This window comes from Brachyistius frenatus, unplaced genomic scaffold (assembly GCF_029030835.1).
Source record: "Brachyistius frenatus isolate BFR_SWC_R1_liver_20210118 unplaced genomic scaffold, ASM2903083v1 Contig_3, whole genome shotgun sequence".
NCBI lineage: Eukaryota > Metazoa > Chordata > Actinopteri > Embiotocidae > Brachyistius > Brachyistius frenatus.
In genome coordinates, this window is record NW_027210602.1 from 4,575,989 (window position 1) to 4,596,473 (window position 20,485).

Here is a 20,485-nt window from a genome sequence, read left to right on the forward strand (position 1 = left end):
TTTGTGTTGGTAATTTGAGCCTCGTGTGGCTGCAGCCCATAAGGCAAATTATTAATACAGAAGTGACAGGCGGGAGGTAATGATACGAAAACTAATCCTGAGCGTGAGCTCAGGCAGGTCATTTGTTTTTCCTCCTAAATGTGTCTGTCGGAGTCAGCAAGATACCCTTTTCTTCCCTGGCAGGAGTTGTCAACGTACCCTCTGCATTTGTGCTCAGGCTCGAGGCTGCAGTTGTTCTTTACAGCTCCCGTATCTGTCAAGGTGTTTAACATCTCATCTCCCTGCAACAGCGCTACCAGTCTGCAATGGAAAGAGAGTGTAAAACGTGTGCTTGGATGAAAAGCAAAAAATGGTCACTTTCATGCACCCACTAGATGGTGGTGTTTTGAAAGAAGTTTCCAGTGAGCGTCTATTCAGTCGGGTATAGTTTGACGGCAGGTCACACACACTGTGGGTATGTCACGACTCCGACTCATGGCGGTGACAAAACCGCAATTATCTGGATGTTAAAATCATGAGCTCCTACAAAACATCCATCTTCATGAATGGCCGGTGTCACTTTTGTAGTAACTAAATTAAAATAGACGGTTATAACACAGGTAGACACCAGGTTCAAGTCAAAGTCCTGCACAGGACATCAGCATATTTTCGTATATTTCTGAGGAGGTTAAATGTGTGTTGTTCCACCCCCCCCTCACCCCCCAACTTGTTGCATCACTGCATCTTTGTGGAGATGTGGGAATTGGCAGGCTTTAGCCGTTAAGACCCAGTGGGTGCAAATCTATTAACATTCAGGCAGTGTCGCAGCGATGAGAGCTGCTCTGTGCCAGCTGTAGCCTCATGAGACACGGTCACTGAAACCTCAGTCACCACAGGAACACAGCTACCTCTTTATATATTTGACTTTAATCACTGAGCAGAAGTTGTGCCACTCCGCCGGGTGGCTTGTCGCACTCGGCTTGTTTTTGTGAACGCGTTGTTTTGTTTGTGTTACGTTTTATTATAGGGATTCTTTGGAGGCCATGCCTCCTGCATTTAAAATTCACTGTCTCCCTTTCAGCATTTGGTGTCACTGGCAAAAATCAGTGTATCACATCTCTGTGCCAGATAATACTTATTGTGAGATTGAATGGAGGGGAAGTTGAAGAACAACAGGATATGAAAATAGGGAAATATGTACAAGTTTTTTTTTTTTTACTGGCACCTTTAAATAGCTGTTGACTGAACATATATACTGTAAACTGTATCAGGCTAGTACAAACTATTATTCTAAACCCGTGAGATGAAGTAAGCTGCAAAGACAATCCTGTCTTAAATACAGTAGATGCTCATTGAAAAGTGTTCCTGTTAAACAGGACAGGCATTGTTCTCAGGAAACACATCAGGGTTGTCAGACACGACTGCATGTTTAGAATCATATATCTAAACATCGAGCTGTACGTCAAAAGGGTTTTGTCGTACTTAGACTATACTTATTTAATGTTATGCCACTTAATATTTCTACGTAACTTCATCTCAAATGCAAACGTTGGGACTTTTTTTTACCCCAACCGTGTTTACTTAAGAGCTATTTTAGCTACCTTGTAAAATACGACGCGTTGTTTTAGACCAGCGATTCGTGGTCGGCTCCACCTGGTGGTGGACGTGAGCGTTGCTGAAAGGCCAAACAACTGCACTCGCTGTCGTTTCATTTCTTGTTATTACAGACAATAGTTTACCACGTCAAGCCTGTACACATTACAATGAACTCTAAAATATCATGAGGAGGAAAGTGACATCGCATCATTTCTCACTGGTCAGCTGGAGGGACATTTCCCCTTTTTCCTAAGACCAACTCATCACGTTATAACAGGACATTTTTGTTGTTGTTGTCGTTATAACTCGTAAATAGTAAGCTGTTATAACAAACAAAAGTGTATTGTTATAAAGTGATAAGTTATATATCGTGTAAGTGAAAACGTCTTGTTCTAATGTAAAAACAAAACAAAAAAAAAACATTGTTATAACAATAAACTTTTGACATCATAACATGATACTGGTCACGCTTTTCTGTTTCTGCTGTGGCAACAACTTGCCTCCATATACATACGAGATGTACGAGAGCTGATTTACCCTTCGGCTCTGTTGTAATATTCGTGAGTTATGCAATATGAAGATGTGTTTAAAAAAAAGAGAGAAAAAAAAAAAAAAAGTCCCCCAGTTGCTTTAAAGAAGAAATGAAATTGGACAGCGGAGAATAATAGAGAAGCAGAGACAAACTTGAGCAGTGCCGCTGCTACGAACAGGCCTGCACTGCGCTTGGTCTCGCTGTATGTCGCCCTGTGATAATGGCATCGCCACTTTTTCTTTTTTTTTTGTTTTTTTGTCGTTTGTCATGATGCTCTCCAGCTGTATCACGGAAACATGAGTGACACGGAGGTGGGAGGAGGAGGAGGAGGAAGAGGAGGAGGTGGTGGGGGGGCTGTCCGTGTCATCGTCACCCCCCCCCCTCCCACCTCCGGGCGTCAGTGACGTGCACACAGAAAGCGGGACCTGCCCTCCCGTCGCCATTTTTTTCGGTCTCGGACTCGCACTTCTGGCGGCTTCGGGTGAAGGGGGGGGACGAGCAGAAATAAAAAGGGGAAAAGTATAAAATATAGAGTTGGTTAAGCCGGGGGATCCCTCGTGAGCGGTCGGGGGGAGAGGAAATATGCACGCGAGAGCTCCAGCACACGCTTTCAGTTCCTGAAATGCACGCGCGCGGGAGACGAGCCGCGGCTGTGAAATCCTTTTTTTGTGTGAAGACGTGTTGCGGGGCCGCCGCCATTTTTTCCGCCGTGTTGCCTCAAAGAGTCGAGACGGGAGATTCAAAAACGCATTTCCGTGACGTGCGTAAGAATAAAGGAGAGGTACACCGGGGCGTTTAACGCGCGCTCTCCGCCCGAGGCTACCGGCGACCTTTCGCAGGCATGAGGATTTATCAGGTGTAAAAAAAAAAAAAAAAAAGAAAAAGAAAGAAAAAGTGAGGCCACCTTTTCCGCTCTCATAACTTGAACACTTGACTCGGGAGGAGATCAATTATTACGAGAGAAGCTGGGTGTTTTCTCGGAAAGGGGAAGCTTCATTGATCACTCGCTGCTTCGTCTTCCGTCGATGTTTGCCTGTCGTAGGTTTGATTTTTTCTGGAGAGGTTTTGGCCGCCTGCTCGGCTCCCCCTTTTTGACTGACTGCTGAACACCGGAACCACATTATGCTCCAAAGTCGGATCAAGTCGGTAGCTGCTTGTCTCTGAACCCGTCAGGTTGTTGTTGTTGTTGTTGTTGTTTTTAAATCACGTCCTCGGGAGCCTGCAGCTTTTTTTTTGTGCAGAAACCCCCCCCCACCACACCCCCTCACAGGGCGACGAGTGCCCCGCATATCACCCCGAGTCGTCCTACCAGTTGCTGTGATTGACCGACCTCTCTCACACGTTTTATTTTTAATTTTATATATTTTTTTAACTTATTATCTAGTCTCCATTTCGTGCTTGTAGACTTCTATTAACTTATTTGTTGTTGTTGTTGTGAACAGAGATGTCAACTGCTCGGTTTGACTCGTCCGATCGGTCCGCCTGGTATTTTGGACCCGTGTCGCGACAAGAGGCGCAGAATAGGTTACAGGGACAGAGACACGGCATGTTTCTTGTCCGAGACTCGTCGACCTGTCCCGGCGACTACGTGCTGTCGGTGTCGGAAAACTCCAAAGTGTCCCACTATATCATCAACTCTTTGCCCAGCAAGAGGTTTAAGATCGGCGACCAGGAGTTCGAGCACCTCCCGGCTCTCCTGGAGTTCTACAAGATCCACTACCTGGACACGACCACGCTGATAGAGCCAGCCCCCAGGTAGGTCCACCTCCTGTTGGGACGGGGGACGGGGGAGGAGGCTATTTTTAAACGCAACTTAACCCACTTTCAGGTCACTTGTTTTCATCGGAGCGCCTCTGGTATTGTCGTCCGACAGTCGGTTTACTGTTGTGAATGGAGGTGTGTTGTGTACCAAGCCACCGGGGTTGGATAAATAAACAGCAGCCAACACTGCTGTTGTTGTTTTTTTTGTTTGTTTTTTTTTTTTTAGTTTAACAGCCATTACTCTCACCTGATCGTTCATTTCGTGACTTGGGCGCTGCTTTTTGAATGAATCGTCAGCTATTTTGATGATCAATTATTCCTCGAGTCCATTTTTTTTTTTTTAATGTAAAAATGCAAAGATTGTCTGATACCATCTTCTTAAATGTGAATATTTTCTGCTTCTTTTAGTTCTCCATGACCATAAACTGAATATATTTAGTTGAGGACTGTTGGTCTGGATGAAATACGACATATTAGGCTGCATATTAAGCTTTGGGAAACACTGGTTGACACGTTTCACCTTTTTCTGATATTACAAAGACCCAACAGCCAATTGATTAATCGAGAAAATGACAGACACCTTTATTAATATAAATTTTTTTTAATTCCTTGGCAAGGCAACATCAAAATGCTTGAGGGACATTTCTCTCTGATTTTATTAGTGGCGCAATTTCTGAGGTCTTTTTTTTAATTTTTTTTTTATAGAATCTAGGCTGCAAGTAATGATTGAATTGAAGACCATTTCTCAACTAACCAGTAAGAAGTTTGGTCTTTAAAGTTTCAGAAAATGTTGAAAATGACGCCCAAAGTGTTACTTTAAGCCGATGGTGAAGTCTATAACATTTCTTGTTTCGTCCCGACCAACACGCCACAACCAAAAGATATCCCGTTTCCGATAGGAATCAGAAAATATTCACATTTTTTAAAAAGCTGTTTACACCGAATTTGAGCACTTTCCCTTCAAAAATGACCCAAACAATAAATGAACTCTCATAATAGTTGATACATTCACTGCCTATGAAGGAATTGATTCATCTTTGCAGCTCCAATATTATCCACCTGACAGTAACCAAATTGTCTACTTCCTCTGCCAAGATATCCGAGCACAGTCGGCACTCCCATCCAGACGACGATTGGCCAAGAGGAGAACCTGGAGTATGTGCGGACTCTATATGACTTCACTGGCAGCGACGCCGAGGACCTTCCTTTCAAGAGGGGGGAGATCCTCATCATCCTGGAGAAGCCAGAGGAGCAGTGGTGGAGCGCCAAGAGTAAAGAAGGACGCATCGGGATGATCCCCGTGCCCTACGTGGAGAAATTGGTACGACCTTCCCCCCACCCCGGCCAGCCTTCTCACGGATCGCGCAACTCCAACAGCTACGGGATCCCCGAGCCCTCCCACGCCCTCGTCCACGCCTACGCCCAGCCCCAGACACCCTCTCCGTTGCCCCCCGGCACACCGGGCGCGGTTATCCCTCCTCTACCGTCCATGCAGAACGGCCCAGTCATGGCGAAGGCCATCCAGAAACGAGTGCCCTGTGCCTACGACAAAACAGCACTGGCTCTAGAGGTATTGTAAAAATCAATTTCCATTTTCTCTCCCCTGTTTTATCCGTGTCCTTTTTTTTTTTTTTTTTTCCCCTCTCGCTTCCTTGCTCCTTTCAGCCTTCATCTGCTGACTTAAAATGATGCTTTAATCTGCTGCTGATCTTGTTAAGAGATCAAATATTGCAGTTAAACACTTTGGTCTTCATGAACATTTTCAAACTTCAGGTCATGAAAGAATCCCAACTTAGTTTGTCACATAACCAATGCCTCGCTGCAGCCCTTCTTTTGATTTGCAATGCAACATCATGCAGTAAATCTCCATGCCAAGTACGTGAAACAACAAGGCGTAGGCTACTCGGCTTAAAGCTGCAATGCCTCATCTTTTGACTCAACGTTTCTCCCAGTGTGGTTCAAATCAGATGTTCAGCTGTGTTCTTTTACAGAAGATGCTTGAGTCCAGCTTATGTTTTTATCATTTCTAATGTCAATTATATATATATATATTTGAATGAACAAGGAATTTGTTCATTAGGCTTTTGCAGGGACTAATCACATGAATTAAATAGTGTGGCAAACATTTACTTTTGAAAATGTCTCAACCTCAGACAACCCCTTTTAAAATCGCACATCATGTAGTTGAAAGAGCAAACGAAATGGTAAGTTTCACACCAGACGCAGAATATTTATGTCACTGCACCATTTCCTGTAATTGCTCCGCCGCATGTTAAAGTCGAAATTGCATTACTAAGTATCTTGTCAGGAGTACAGGGGAAATCTCCAGCGCTGACCACAGTTACATCAGCAGTTTTACTGGTTCAATGTGTGAAAGTTTCTTCACAGTCCTCCCAACAATACCACCCTGCTGCCGCTGCTGCTGCTGCTGCTGTTTGTGTGGTCACATAAAAAGATGCATAACCAGAAGACAGAAGTGTATTTAAAAAAAAAAAATTTTAATCTATTTTTCTGTCGGAAGAAATCCGACATTATCTGTAAGCGTTTCACCTCCGGTCAACTTGCGTCTCTCGTCACTGGCGTCCGGCCGCGCGATGATCGTTGTCCGTATCGACCGAAAACGAACACGTCTGTTGCCGCGCGTCCGGCAGCTGAGACCCTAATTGTCCGGCTTTTGATTGGACGAGACGTCCCGTTAAAGCGAGGGAGGAGGCGTGACAGATCTGTGTAGTACGTCTGTTTGAGGTTGTTTTTTTTCTTGGAATGATGATGCAAATTACACCTTGGCTGGTGGGAAATTGAGGGTAGGAGGTGTGTGTGTGTGGGGGGGGGGGGGACTCCGGTGAGACTGTCCACGGTGCGCTGACTCACTTTCCCACCGATGAGCGATCGGTGTGCCCCAGTTCTACCCGACGTCCTTCCCGCGAGCCAGCCAGCTGCCGGAGCGGCGGCAGCTCTGACGGCGGCCCCGCTGCTCTCCGCGGCTGCGCAGCATTTGGTCCGCGGGGCACTGTTCCTCATACAGATCCGCTCTGGCTGTGGCGACATGTCGAAACATGCGACGTAATGCTCGGCGTGCGCTGCAGAAATATATAGCGGCGCTCCAAAAGAGTCTGCAGATTGAGCTGTAGTTATCCCCCCCTCCCCCCCCAGGGGGGAGAGAGAGAGGGGGGGGGGGGGGTTGGTGGTGGTGGAAATGGAAAGCGTCTCGGCTCTGCCGCCATTCGCTGACGCCAGCGTTCGTCAGCGTATGTAGGAAGTAAACTAGGCCGCTATAGACGGATACAGAGATGCACTCGGTCGCTGTGACTCTCGCATAGAAATGAGTGTAAATCTGGAACATGAGCAAACCCCTGTGAATCGTACTCGCGCCAAAGGTCAGGCAGCTTTCTCTGCTCTCTTCTCTCTTGTCTCCTTTTTTGTTGTTGTTGTTTTTAAACAATTGACAGCTAGCAAGAGTCACCTCCAGAAAAAAAAAAAACAACCAAAAAGCCCAGTACGTCATTCCAACCGGCAGTGAATCGGGTCAACAAAGACACATCGGCCGGCCGGTGTTTGCACCCTTCGCTGCCCGCCATTACCCCTCCTCTGTCGACAGTTTTAGCCGAGCAAGCTTTCACTCAACACAAATAAGAAGCGAGCGTTCATTCAAGCCGTTCGACAAGATGCAAGAGGGGACGAGACGGGACGGGACGGGACGAGACGAGACGGAGGGGCAGGCAAAGCGGGGAAAGAGGGAGTGCGTGCGAACGGCCAATCGAAGTGCAACGTTATTCGGTACTTCATGCTGCTCCGTGTAATTTGACGGCGTTTCACTGAAGTGTACGGAGCTCTAGTTTACAGACGGGAGACACTCGGTGACCGGAGATTAAAGAGATTAACCCTTGACTGGCGTCTCCAGTGCAAGTTAAATATATGTCGTGTGGACATGCATTGTCTCCCTGTTAAAAAAAAAAATACAAATAAAAAAAGAGCCATAAGAGTCTTAATCATTTCATTACAGCTTTGATTCCCAAAACAATTTTCACTCATCATATTTCACATGTGGTTGCTGCCATGTGAACTTGTTTTAAACAGCTTAATCTAGTGTTGGCGCAAGTTATTAGTTGCGGTTAATAAAAGCTTCTTTTTTTTTGTTTGTTCCCCTGTTTACCAGCGACGCTCCGAGCTGGTCTGAGATCTACAGTGGAACCGTTTTAAATAGAATTTGCGCCGAATCGGTGTTGACTTTGATCAAACCCAGTTATTATAGAATCGTCATTTATCGTTAGTGAAAAATAGCACCCAAAAAAAAATACCCTTTGTTCCCCTGAGCATTATGCAAAGTGTAAGTGAACATGTGTTCATGTAATCAAGTGAGAGAGATCAGGTCATTTTCAGCAACATTTTTCACCAACAAGTCAAATATGAAGCAGATTTAAAGGGATTTTTTTTTTTTTTAATTGTTGTCCATTTAGAATTTCAATCTTTTTATGATTTATATTTGCATGCTCTGTGCGAACGCACCGTAGGACTCGCCAGACATGTCGTCCCGTTTGTCGACCGTGCCAACCCAGCACACTCGGCTGTCAGGGCGGACGGCGTGTGCGTGTCCGGCACGTCTTGGTTTTACGCATTTCAAACTTTAGACTCGCTTCCTGCTGCCGTGTTTCACATCAATTTCCACCGTCGGATGTTTCCGGCGTGCTGGATTCGAGGACTCGCCGTCAACACCAGCTTCAACCCAGCACACGGCGTCGCTTTGTTTAATCTGGACACAAGTAGCAAGTTGCAGCGGGCACACCAGTTGTGTGTCTGCGCTTTGGTCAAGTTCAGGCTGCAGGTCTGTTCTTCGGTCCTCGCCGGTAAAAGCAAGGCCGGGTCTGTTCCACTCGAGAGACGGGCAGAACTTCAAGAGGTCAAGGAGTTTGGATAAATCGGTGCTGCACGTGTTTGATTTCGATTCATTAAACTTGTTCTTTTGAGAGTATATTCATTTTCTATTGGCTGCAAGTTAAGAAATGAAGACGTAATTGTCTTTTTAAATGCCAATTTTTTTCCCGAATGGCGAATAGAAACACCTGTAATGCACATGTACTGGATAGCGGCGCAGGTATAATTGCTGCTCTTCAGGGCTGCCTTTTATTTTGCACCTCTTCTCAATAAGCCTGAAACAGGAGTATTGAGGAAATCCCTTCCCGAGGAACCGGTCTTAATCTGTTCATTATTCCTGCCTCTATTTTCTATAGGTAACAATTCTACTTTTTTTTTTTTTTCCATAAAGCATGTATCTTCAAGCCTTTCGGCTTGTCCTTAGTGGCGATTAGATTGATTATTGTTTTTCCCTACAGGTATAGAATTGTTATTGAACGTAGTTTCTACAAATAATCTGCATTTCCATGATATTTTTACTGACGAGTTGTATTTCTGCATGTGATGATGATGATGATGATAATCAGTAACCTGTTGGCAAGGCCTTCTCCACTTGCCAATCCTGACGAGTGCCATGACCCTGCGGCTCCATTTTGTTTTGTCAACGCTTTGCTCTTCATACTGTGTGTTTTATTGGAGCCAAATTCACAAAGTTTTAGCTACTGAACAGCTGCTACTTTTGGTGTTTTTGATTTACTGATCTAAAACCTGCTTTGGACCGAAAGCGCATACCTGATCTTGTCTCATCATTTGTCGTCTATCTGTCGGCCTTTGGCTCCAAAGAAGTCATGGCTTCCAGTAAAAACCCTTCAGTTTTGTGCCGTGGCTCTTAAGGTTCAAGAAGCAGAAGCTTTCAGTCATTATTTATTCACTTCAGGACAGGCAGGGTTTCATAGTTGGGCTATTTTTTGTTTTTTCTATTTTTGCTGGATTGTGATAATCACATTGTTCATTCATTCTCTCTTTTAAGTGATCACACAGGTTTTTTTTTTTTTTTTTAATGGTAACAGTAAATTTCATATACTAAAAGTTGTCTGTCCACCTATAAAGTGTGCGAAAGGGCAAAGTTTAAAAAGTAGGTTTTCAACTACTGAACACTGAAGGATTTTAAAAAGGTTCTTCTGAACAAAGATTTACGCCTTTTAATCCCTGAAATATAGCAAGATACAATTTAACATTTAGGCTTTATGAAAATTGATAAGGTAAAAACTTGTCGGGACGAATTTGAATGATCGTAATCTACCTTCACTTCATCATGATTCTTTCAAATGCACGTTTTAAAATTTTTATTATTATTAATTCTTTTGACAGACGGATTTCACCGAAGCTTTTCGCGACGTTCGTGCGATTTCCAGAGTGCCATCGGGGATTATTGTTACAGATAATGTCTCGGGCTCGGATGCCCTTGAAGCCTCTTTCACGTCAACGCTACAAATTATTTGCCCTCGCGCTGAATTTTCAATCACGGTTGTGATGACGGGAGATGTTTTCCCTTCTAATCCCGATAAAGAACATAACGGCTGCAGCGGATTGGGGTCACGTTCAGTGTCACAAACCATCTGAGCGACAGCCCCGTGCGCCGCCGTCATCTGTCTGAACCACAGTGTAAAACGTGTGGGAGACCTGACAGTCGGTTTTTTTTATTTATTTATTTTTAAATATGTATTAATAACTCAGTCTGCATGTTGTGTAACCTCGCAGGTGTATTGTTAGCGCGATTTTTGGAACCGGTTTTAAAATAAACATCAGCACTGTGTCGTAGGTATTTTGCTTTTTCCTCAGGCAATGAAAAGTGTCTTTCTTCAAAGCTCATGAATATCAGAGAGGAACAACGTTTACAGTACGCAGCCTCTCTCTCGCTCTCTCTCTCTCTCGATAATAATAATAATAATAATAATAATCACTGTGTCCACTTCGGTAAATCTTCCACTGATAATCTACACGTCAGGCAATGTAAGAAACATTGATAAATTGCAGTATCTGGCGGTAGCTTGTATTTAAGGTGTCGACTGTAATTGCTGCTACAGAAAACAACCAATGTTACACTCTCCCCTTCCAGACATGAACTCAAAAGATTTGTACCCGAATTTGTAACGTCATTTTCTTTTTGTGAAAATGGATTTTGTAAAGAGTTGGATCCGTAAAAGTGTTGCGCAGGAACCAGTATTGCCAGCGGCAGTACTTTTTGAACAACACTCGACCTTGCAGTGTTTCGGCTCGGTTGAAGTCATGCGTGCATGCAAAAAAAAAAAAAAAAAAAAAAAAATAAAAGCTCCATGTGAAAAGAGATTTGGTGCCCTGACGACGCGGACGTTTCTATTTATCTGCCTGCGACAGAAGAGCTCTTGTAGCCTGAGCGCATCCTGTATAGTGCATACAGAAGTGTGTGTGTCCTGCTCGCATTTATAGTGCTTCCAGATTTAAGAAAGCAACTTCCATCGAACCGTATTAAAGTATAACCTTTACAACAGCTCCGAGTACGACTCGCGATTAAAATTAAGACTGTCGCTCGCTGGTACAATTGCTGCGCTCTCCTTGTCGGTTCAGCACAAAGTTTCATTTGCACGTCGTGTTCGGAGGTGTGCGTGAATTGACCTGAACGTTTTGAGCACCTTCGAGATGACACGGCCCCTCTCGTCTCTTTTAGAAAAGCCGGATATCCCGCACGCGTTTAGGGGGGGGGGGGGGGGGGGGGGGGCTGAACCCGCGACTGGAGTTGAAAACGCGTTTCCGGCTTGAATCGTTATTTGCACCGTAGGTTTGTGCACCGCGTGGCAAAAGCGAGTCCTCGTCGTGGTTCCCGTCGCGCTGAAAGCCCCGCCGTGCGCGATTCTTGTGTTTGATTTTTGAAATGCTTTCAGTTTGCGGTGCTGCACAACGTCCTCCTGTAACGCCGCCTCCTGTCCTCCTTTCCTCAGGTTGGCGACATCGTCAAGGTTACGCGGATGAACATCAGCGGTCAGTGGGAGGGGGAGGTGAACGGACGAAGGGGGCTCTTCCCATTCACCCACGTCAAAATCATAGACCCCCAGAATCCGGACGAGAGTGACTGACCCTAAAGAGGCTGACCGGAGCCTCTCGCCAAATCTCGACGTGTACCTGAATCTCGCTGGCCGCCTCCACCTTCCTCCGCCAGCGTCACGGTGATGTGCTTTGCTTGCTTGGGGCTGTACCACGATAGCAACCCCTCCTGATGTTGCCAACCGTTTTGCAAGGCTTTCTGACTGTTTACAGCTTCTGGACATCAGTTCCAAAACTAAAAAAAAAAAAAAAAAACCTGACCCCACTTCTCCCACTTCCCTTTACCACATCCTGGTCCCAGGCTGGGCAGTGGTTGTTTTTTTTTTTCTCCTCGCATTAAGTGTCCTGTTCATTTCCAGATCGCTGGGCATCGGTGTGAGCGTGTCGAAGCGTGTTTGTGTGTGTGTGTGTGTGTATCAGTGCATGTGTCTGTATGTGTGTTCACATTGGATATTTCCCATATTACATCACGTGTCTTGTTTTGTTTGTTTGTTTCTTTTCGATTTGATTTCTCCGAATGTTTGTTATGTTCGAAGTCTTGGGGACTTTTGAAAATGTCGGTGTGTGTTTGTGTCGTCGACGTGCGGATACTTGCGTGAAATAGGGAAAAGCAATATCCCTACGGACTCGGGAGAGCACTGAAGCAATGAGGAGCTAACCAGCCAGTCTAATGTTATTTCACCCAAACAATCAAGTCACTGTTATACCTTAACCATTACACAAGCGCACACGTGTGCGCATACTTAGTGGCCATGAGTGCTTAGGGTTGATTTTTTTTTTTTTTTTTTTTAATGTGGTCAGGAGTAAACGGAAGAAATGGGTCTGTAGAGGATTGAAGATGTAACCTGACGCAGTACATGCCATTATCCCGTTATCCCATCCGTTCTCCAACCCGGCTCGGCCGATGAGACTTATTTATCTTGTGTTGATAAGACATGACACGGCCATATGTGATTTCTTCATTTTCTTATTTGTGCCAGATGATCAACAATTTATTTTGATTTTTTTGTTGTTGTTTTTTTCCCTTTGGGACGCGCACGTTCGAGGCGTACCTCTGCGTGTACCTCTTTACGCTCATTATTCTGAACTTGCGTAGAGATTAGCAGGTTTTTTTTTAGTTTTTTTTAAGTGCAAACAGCACCGAATACTAAAAGAGATATTTCAACTTTTCTGCCGAGGAGCGCCACGCTTCCCCCAACGGGTCTCCTGTAATAGTCAAAATAGCAACGGCAGTAGCTCCGGCCAGCACTTCCCCACAAGCGTCCTGACTCCCCAAGACTTAACTCGGGTGTCCCGCGGCAACGGAGGCGCGAGGACCGAAGCCTTCCCGCCCGTTAGTGGTGTCGGTCGGGGGGGGGGGGAGCGTCTCGGCAAGCCAATGAGATCCCATCAATGCCTTTTCAGAGTGAGAATACATCTTACTGTCAGCGCGTGCGATCCCCATCTCCAACCTTGTGTTTTCAACGTGATCCGTGTAGGGTTTTTTTTTTAACCAGCTTTAGTCATTGAAATATTCTGTCCGAGCACAACGAGTCGCGCGTCCTCGTGCGAAGAGACTCCCGTTAAAGCCGTGGGAGCGATTCTTGTTCACGTCGTGCTGCAGCCAGCTGTGTTGGATCAGTAGGACGAAGCCGTCGCGCAAACGGCGCAGAAGCCGAAATTCCCGCTGTAAACCTTAAACCCCCCCCCCGGTCTCTCCTTTTAGACGTTCTGTTTAAATCATTGCTCAGCAGCTTTTTAGTGTCCCCCGTCCCCCCCCTTATATTTTCCCTTTTTTTTTTTCCCGGTCAGTTTGTAGTCCGCTTCTTGAAATCGAGCCTTTTTTTGTTGTTTTTGTTTTTGTTTTGTTTAAAAATGAGCGACGGTATGAAACAAAAAAGTACCCAAGGTGACATTTTACAAAAGGGAAAATGCCTGCTGGTTGCCTCTGTGCATGACCTCTTGGCCAGGGAGATGGTTGAACCTGGCCCAATGCTGCTTTCACGTCATTTATTTCCTCATTTAGATAAAAAAGGTTTCTCTCATTTCCGATTCCCGCCCCGGTGGTCTGCGCGAACAAACCACGATGGGTTTTTTTTTTTTTCCCCCCCGTGTCGAGCTTAATGAAATCTACTAATTAAGCAATACACCCTGATTATTTCCCTTTCTTGAGGTGAACTTGCTGTTTTTGTTTTTGTTTCTCATGCTTCAGAGTTATTTTGTAATGGCATTAACAGTATTACTGTGCTCTCTTCTCATATTCTAGGAAAGCCTGTCTTTTACTTAAGAATTGAAAATTGTGCCTTTTTATTTTCTTATACCATTTACATGTGTTAATATTTCCCATGGTTAACACCTGTGCTGGTATTGACCCTTTATGTACAGAACGAGTAAATAAAATTTACGTCTACTTCTTTAACTCGCTCTTTGTGGTGTCGTGTCGGCGGGCGGGCGGGCGGGCGTGGACGCGCGTTTTGCGGCGGCTCGTGTATCTGGAGCACGGGACGGTTGGCTCTCGCTCTCATTTTTTTTTTTTTTTTTTTTTTTTGACAGCTCCAGTTTTGATTCTGCCTGCGCCCAGGAGAAAGGAAGCCAATTAATGAATTTTAATGACATGCTAATAAAAGAAAGTCAGCTGACCCCGCAGATGGGGAACGGAAAACTTTTCAAGGGCAACGTTTCAGAGGGACACGTCCCGGGTTTGTTCAGCACTTTTCAAAGCGGGCGGCAGGGATGACATTCTGTAGCCCCCCACTCCCCCCCCCGAAATATGAATACGCGAGTGGCAACCAATCGCGTACGAGCGAGCCGCGACTCCTCGGTACCCGTCGGCGGTCAACGGAAACCGTTGGCGCGGAACAGCACGGCCTTATTCTCCTACCGCGTCATTGCCTTTAGAGCGGGGGGCGGGCAAACTACGGCCCGCGGGCCACACCCGGCCCGTTTGGTCTTTTTTTAATCCGGCCCGCCGAAGATCGGTACAGAATTGCCCAAATCATATCATATCATATCATAATTATACAACAAAGTTGGGAGAAAAAAAAATGAGCTTATCACGCGGGACGGTGACGAAGACTCAGCCGGCGAGCTAAACAAACAAACAAAAACAAAAAGCGCAGCCATTTCCGTTATGTTCCTCGGCACTGGACGAAAGCGGCGACATAAAGGACACCGCTCGGCTTTTCATTTTTATCAGAGGGATTCATGACAGTTTTTTTGAGATAACGGGAGGAGTTTTTGGCCGTGGAATCCCTCGCCGAGAGGCTCCGGCGACCTCGGAGGACGCTCGCCCGACGTCGTCGGGGGTTTGTTGAGTTTCTCGAAGAAACGGACGCCGATCACCGGGACTTGCTTCGCCGCTCCCGACGTCCGCCGGGTTTGAGTTTGGGGAAAGTACGTCGACGAGCGTCGGGGAGCTCAAAACGGGAGATGATCTCGTTTTCGGAGCCACTTGAGAAAGCTGACGATGTTCCCGAGCCGAGTGACGCGGATCGGCTTTGTGATTCGTCTTTTGCCGTGGACGTGCCGACGCGCGGGGGACGAGCCGAACGGGAAGTCGACGGGGGGGAAAGACCGGTCGGTGCGTGAAAATGTACACCAACGTCAAGAGCCTTCAAAACCGAGCCGGCTTTATCCTCAGAAGCAAATGTCAAACAAGTCATTCGCTCGTTTCCCCCACGCTGGCGACGCTGAAAGACGCCCCTCGACATGTGGGGGGGAAAAATACAGGAAATCACTGGACGACCTGCACGGAGAGTTCTGCCGTCGGTTCTCCGATTTTGGAAAAATTGACAAGTCACTTCAGCCGGCGTCGTGTCCCTTCAGCCGGCGTCTTGTCCCTTCAGCCGGCGTCGTGTCCCTTCAGCCGGCGTCGTGTCCCTTCAGCCGGCGTCTTGTCCCTTCAGCCGGCGTCGTGTCCCTTCAGCCGGCGTCGTGTCCCTTCAGCCGGCGTCTTGTCCCTTCAGCCGGCGTCGTGTCCCTTCACACGAGACCCTGAAACGGCGCCACGGGAGTTGCAGTTGGAAGCGATTGATCTCCAGCGTGACGCCGTCTTAAAGGAGAAGTTCAACTCTCTTAAACTGGATGAGTTTTGTGCTTCATGAAGCGCGGCCAAAATTTCCAAACGTCCCGAAGACGGCGCGCAGAGGAGGGACGCTGGCGTTGTTTGCCGGCTACGTACGCGTGCGAACAGACTTTTAGTGTGACGAACACCAACGAAGCACCCCGACGGATCCCGCTTCCTGTTCTGAAGAATCGCCACGACAAAAAAACCAACGCCAGGCTTCGACGCGCCGGCAAAGAAGAGGGTGATCAACAACACCGTTCCCACTGAAAGTGAATGTAAGTATTAACACTGTAATGCCTTTTTTTTAATTTTTTGTTTAATGTTTATGTTTGATACGTACGCATCTGGTGCCGTCACATTTTGAAAGTCAGCGCTACCCCTGAGCCAAAAAGGTTGCCCACCCCTGCTTTAGAGGCGGACCCGTTGATCTTATTAAAACGACGCTGTTCTTACTGTTCTGTGAGACGTGAATCGGGAGACGGCAGAGAAACAAGTCACTTATAGAGAAACTGGGCTGAACGTACAATGAAAGGAATTTGCTGTTGTGTTCATTTTTGCTTGTTTATTACGCTTTAAAAAAAAACTAAACCAAATTGTGTCCAAATTCCCACCCGTTCTTCTCGGATGAATATTAGTATTCATCGCAAGATCTGAACCACAAAACACGGTTTAGATATTGCCAGATTGTAGACAATTTCCTCGACGTAATTATAAACAAGTAGTTTTTCTTAACATTAAAACAAAAAAACCTAAGTATTATCAAATGAAATAATGAAAAATCTGGACAGCCTGGACTGTCCTGAAAAAAACCCCCAAAAACACCACAAAAAACACCCCACAAGATACAGCATGAACAGTACAACGATAACTGATACATGAGCTTAAAAAACTGAAGTCAGTGAAATTACACAGAAAACAGCCGAAAGGTTCAAATGGTGAAGAAAAACAAACAATTATTTCCACATCGAACACGAGCTGCTGCTGCGGTCCCACACACGTTTCCTTCTTTTACTGACAATTTCCTCGACGCAATTATAAACAGAAGTAGTTTTTCTTAACATAAAAAACAAAAAAAATCTAAGTATTATCAAATGAAATAATGAAAAATCTGGACAGCCTGGACTGTCCTGAAAAAAAACCCAAGATACAGCATGAACAGTACAACGATAACTGATACATGAGCTTAAAAACTGAAGTCAGTGAAATTACACAGAAAACAGCCGAAGGTTCAAATGGTGAAGAAAAACAAACAATTATTTCCACATCGAACACGAGCTGCTGCTGCTGCGGTCAAGACAAACAAGTCAAAACCAAAGATTCACCTCACCGCAACGACGTAGCGGATTATAAGAAAAGGTAAAGGTCAATAAAGGTCCCCCTATGCCCATTAATATAATAATTAATAATCAAGGTACACACACACAAAAAAAAAATTGTTTTTAATCTCTCATGGTGAATGGAATTTCCTCAAAATGAATCAAAAAATGTTGACCATTACACATGAAAATACGGACATGTCGGCGTGCCAAGTTTCCTGTGTTTTGATTGGACGCTGACTGTATCTCAACCACCAAAAGCGACGCGTTTTAATAAACGCAAACAAAAATTCAAATTAAGACTTATCGGGTTCATCATAATACTCACTGGAGTTATGAAAATGAAGATGGGAGTCTGACGTTATCACTTCCCATTCGTTTGGATGCTGCCAACTTTAAAAAGTTAACCGTTTTTAACCCCAACAGATGAATAAGCTCTGTTACTGGCACGGTCAGGTCACCTCCAGGATTTAAGATTACTTGTATCTGGAGGGGGGAGGGGGGGGGTAAGCCAGAATGAGCCTCGTGGATGATCCGGGAGGTTCAAACATCCGTATCCTGTGAGCACGATGTCACAGTTCACAGCGAACAACGTCGGATGTCAGTGAATCGGCGACCGAACCCGTATCTGCTCCAGGTTTGGTACCATTTTATGCCTCTGTGTACGTTTCCTACTGTGATGTCATTTATAAAAAAAAAAAAAAAATGCACAAAACACGTCAGTTTGTGTGCTCTAGAAAATTCCTCTGCACTGTCCGCTCCCTGAAGCTTTTCTAAATGTCCCAGATATGGCTTCCCTCTCTCTCTCTCTCTCTCTCTCTCTCTCCCTCTGTCTCTTGTAAAACATTTACAGCGCAGACGTTCCTGCCTTCTGCTGGGGGGAAACATGCCAGACAACGATGGTAATTCCACACGAGCTGTCTGTCATCGCTTTACCAGGTCAGGCGCACCACTCCAGGACAAGAGTCTCACTGCTCCATTGTTCTCGCTCCTTCTTACCCTTTCGAAGTACGCTGTCGTTTGTGTAATGCTGCACATGACTTCAGTAGTACAGTTGATGAAGACGTATTTATTGATCTTATGACATTTAATAGCTGAATTGCCAGTTGGTTGTAAAAAAAAAAAAAAAAAAAAACAGCAACGCATTACTGTGCTGTCACGGTGGAACGTTGGTTTTTTTTGGTGACATTGTCTTGTTTTGACTCATTTAGAAATGTGCAGGAGGACAGAGGGTCATATGTGTTGATGGCGGTAACTATGGTTACGCCCAGGTCAGCATGGATTGATTGTCCATCACTTTTCTAGCCATGTGAGCAAAAATGTCTTTATGGCTGGGGATGTGGGTCGTTTGTTGGGTCCGCCACTTTTGCCCACATTGAAATAGCTCAACAACTGTAAAATGGATTATCCTGAAACTTCATACGGACATTCGTGGTCCCCAGAAGATGAATCCTGTTGACTTTGTTCAGGTCGTCCTTCACATACAGTAGCTCCACCAGCAGCAACATGAGGTTACCATTAATGGCTCTGAGTGAAAGATCTCAACAACTATTGGGAGAAATTGCTATGGAATTTGATACACATTCAACTTCCCCTGAACTCTTCCATCTGTTGCCACCATCCGATCAAATTGCTTAAATTTGTTAATTATTTTAATGATCAAATACCTTTGTGTTTTAGCGCTAATTGGCAAATGTTGGCAAACTAAGATGGTGAACATATATTTACTAAACATCAATATGATAGCATTCTCATTTAGCACGAAGCCCATTGTCCTGAATAAAGCTGCAGACACTAGTAAACTGGTTATAGATTCAAATTAATGTTTTACACATTTATAAAGCAACAGCCCATCCCAACATGAATCAGATCAGCATTCATGTCAAGAAATATACCTGAATGTCACCCAGGTTTACATTTTTATCTATTGTGATGTATTTTTTTCAACGTCTCAGCACCAATTTACACATTTCATGCAAATATGAATTATGACACAATGCAACTTATCTTATTTGACTGACAGGCAGCTCATCAGCGATGTCCATTTGAAAGGGGTCAAAGTTCACCAGCAGGAGAGTGGAAAGCTTGAGTACTCGGCTCCGTCTCCCATGTTGCTCTGGTGGTGGTGGCAGTGGTGGCAGTGGTGATAGTGGTGGTGGTGGTGGTGGTGGTGGTGGTGGTAGTGCTGGCAGTGGTGGTAGTGGTGGTAGTGGTGGTAGTGCTGGTAGTGGTGGTAGTGCTGGCAGTGGTAGTGGTAGTGGTAGTGCTGGTGGCGGTGGCAGTGGGTGGTAGTGCTGGTAGTGGTGGTAGTGTGGTAGTGGTGGCAGTGGTAGTGGTGGCAGTGGCAGTGGTGGTGTTGGTGCTGGTTGTTGCGGTAGTAGCGATGTTGTTGGTCTGTGGAAAACACATGAGGTAGAGGTTAGTGGAGGGTCTGTGCTCTATCTATGTCACTGGAAGGAAACGGGAATCTAGCATAATCCACAGATCCGGAAAAGAAAAACAAGGTTTATGGAACATCATTGCCTTCCTCGTCAAAACAAGATTTATTTATTTATTTTTTAAAGGTCACATTAATGTTATTATTTTCCCATCGTCCCATTCGATTTAAACCCGTCCTGGATATTGCTCATCAGACCTGAAAGGTTGATATGTCGCAGACGCAGGCACCATCTGCTCCTCGCCGTTGTAGTTGTAGTCGTAGTCGTACTGGGACGGCCCCACGGCCTCAGCATAGGTATTTTCAAATGACTGCTGCTCTTCACCCCAGGCTGAAGGCTGACCCCACTTTAATGGCGGCGGCGGCGGCTGCTGCTGCTGCTGCTGCTGCTGCTGCTGCTGCTGCTGCTGCTGCTGCTGCGTGGAGGGCTGATTATTCTCTGCCTGCACCGACTGAGAGGCGAAGGGCATCCTCTTCAGGTCTGAGAGGGAAATACAATGTTGAATAGGCTCTCATAGGAGGGTCAAGACATGAGGAGATACACTTTTATTATACTGCAAGTTTTTTTTTTCTTCTGCTGGCTTACTGTGACTTCATACAAGCTGTGTAAGTGAAATTACCTGGAGAACCGTCGGAGACATTATTCTTTTTCTTTCTAGGCCTCTTTCCAGAAGTGCTTTTCTTTAATCCATACCTAAAAAAAATATATATAACATTTAAATAAATTGTTTTTGGCATATTCCATGTTATTCAGATTTTCTTTTTCACAGTATATTTATATGGACCTAAAACAATAGAAAAAAACAACACAGATATTGGCAAAATACTTTCTGATGTGCTGACCACCGTGCAACACATTCAATCCTTAGCAAGAAGGTATAAATCCT

The 20,485-nt window shown here is 45.3% G+C and overlaps 1 protein-coding gene across 1 annotated transcript; it reads left to right on the top strand.

Moving 5' to 3' along the window:
* Positions 1-3,139: 3,139 nt before the first annotated feature.
* On the top strand, positions 3,140-14,198 carry crkl (v-crk avian sarcoma virus CT10 oncogene homolog-like). The gene is made up of 3 exons (XM_069704096.1): positions 3,140-3,862; positions 4,964-5,438; positions 11,698-14,198. The coding sequence occupies exons 1-3, from the start codon at positions 3,552-3,554 to the stop codon at positions 11,830-11,832; spliced, it is 921 nt and encodes a 306-aa protein (XP_069560197.1). The 5' UTR covers positions 3,140-3,551; the 3' UTR covers positions 11,833-14,198.
* The last annotated feature ends 6,287 nt before the right edge of the window (positions 14,199-20,485 follow it).

Bases quoted from the DNA above. Each gene is read 5' to 3' on its own strand.
- crkl (XM_069704096.1), top strand. From the start codon at position 3,552: ATGTCAACTGCTCGGTTTGACTCGTCCGATCGGTCCGCCTGGTATTTT. The intron at 3,863-4,963 runs GTAGGTCCACCT...TCCTCTGCCAAG, and splicing joins CTGATAGAGCCAGCCCCCAG to ATATCCGAGCACAGTCGGCA. The intron at 5,439-11,697 runs GTATTGTAAAAA...TCCTTTCCTCAG, and splicing joins AAACAGCACTGGCTCTAGAG to GTTGGCGACATCGTCAAGGT.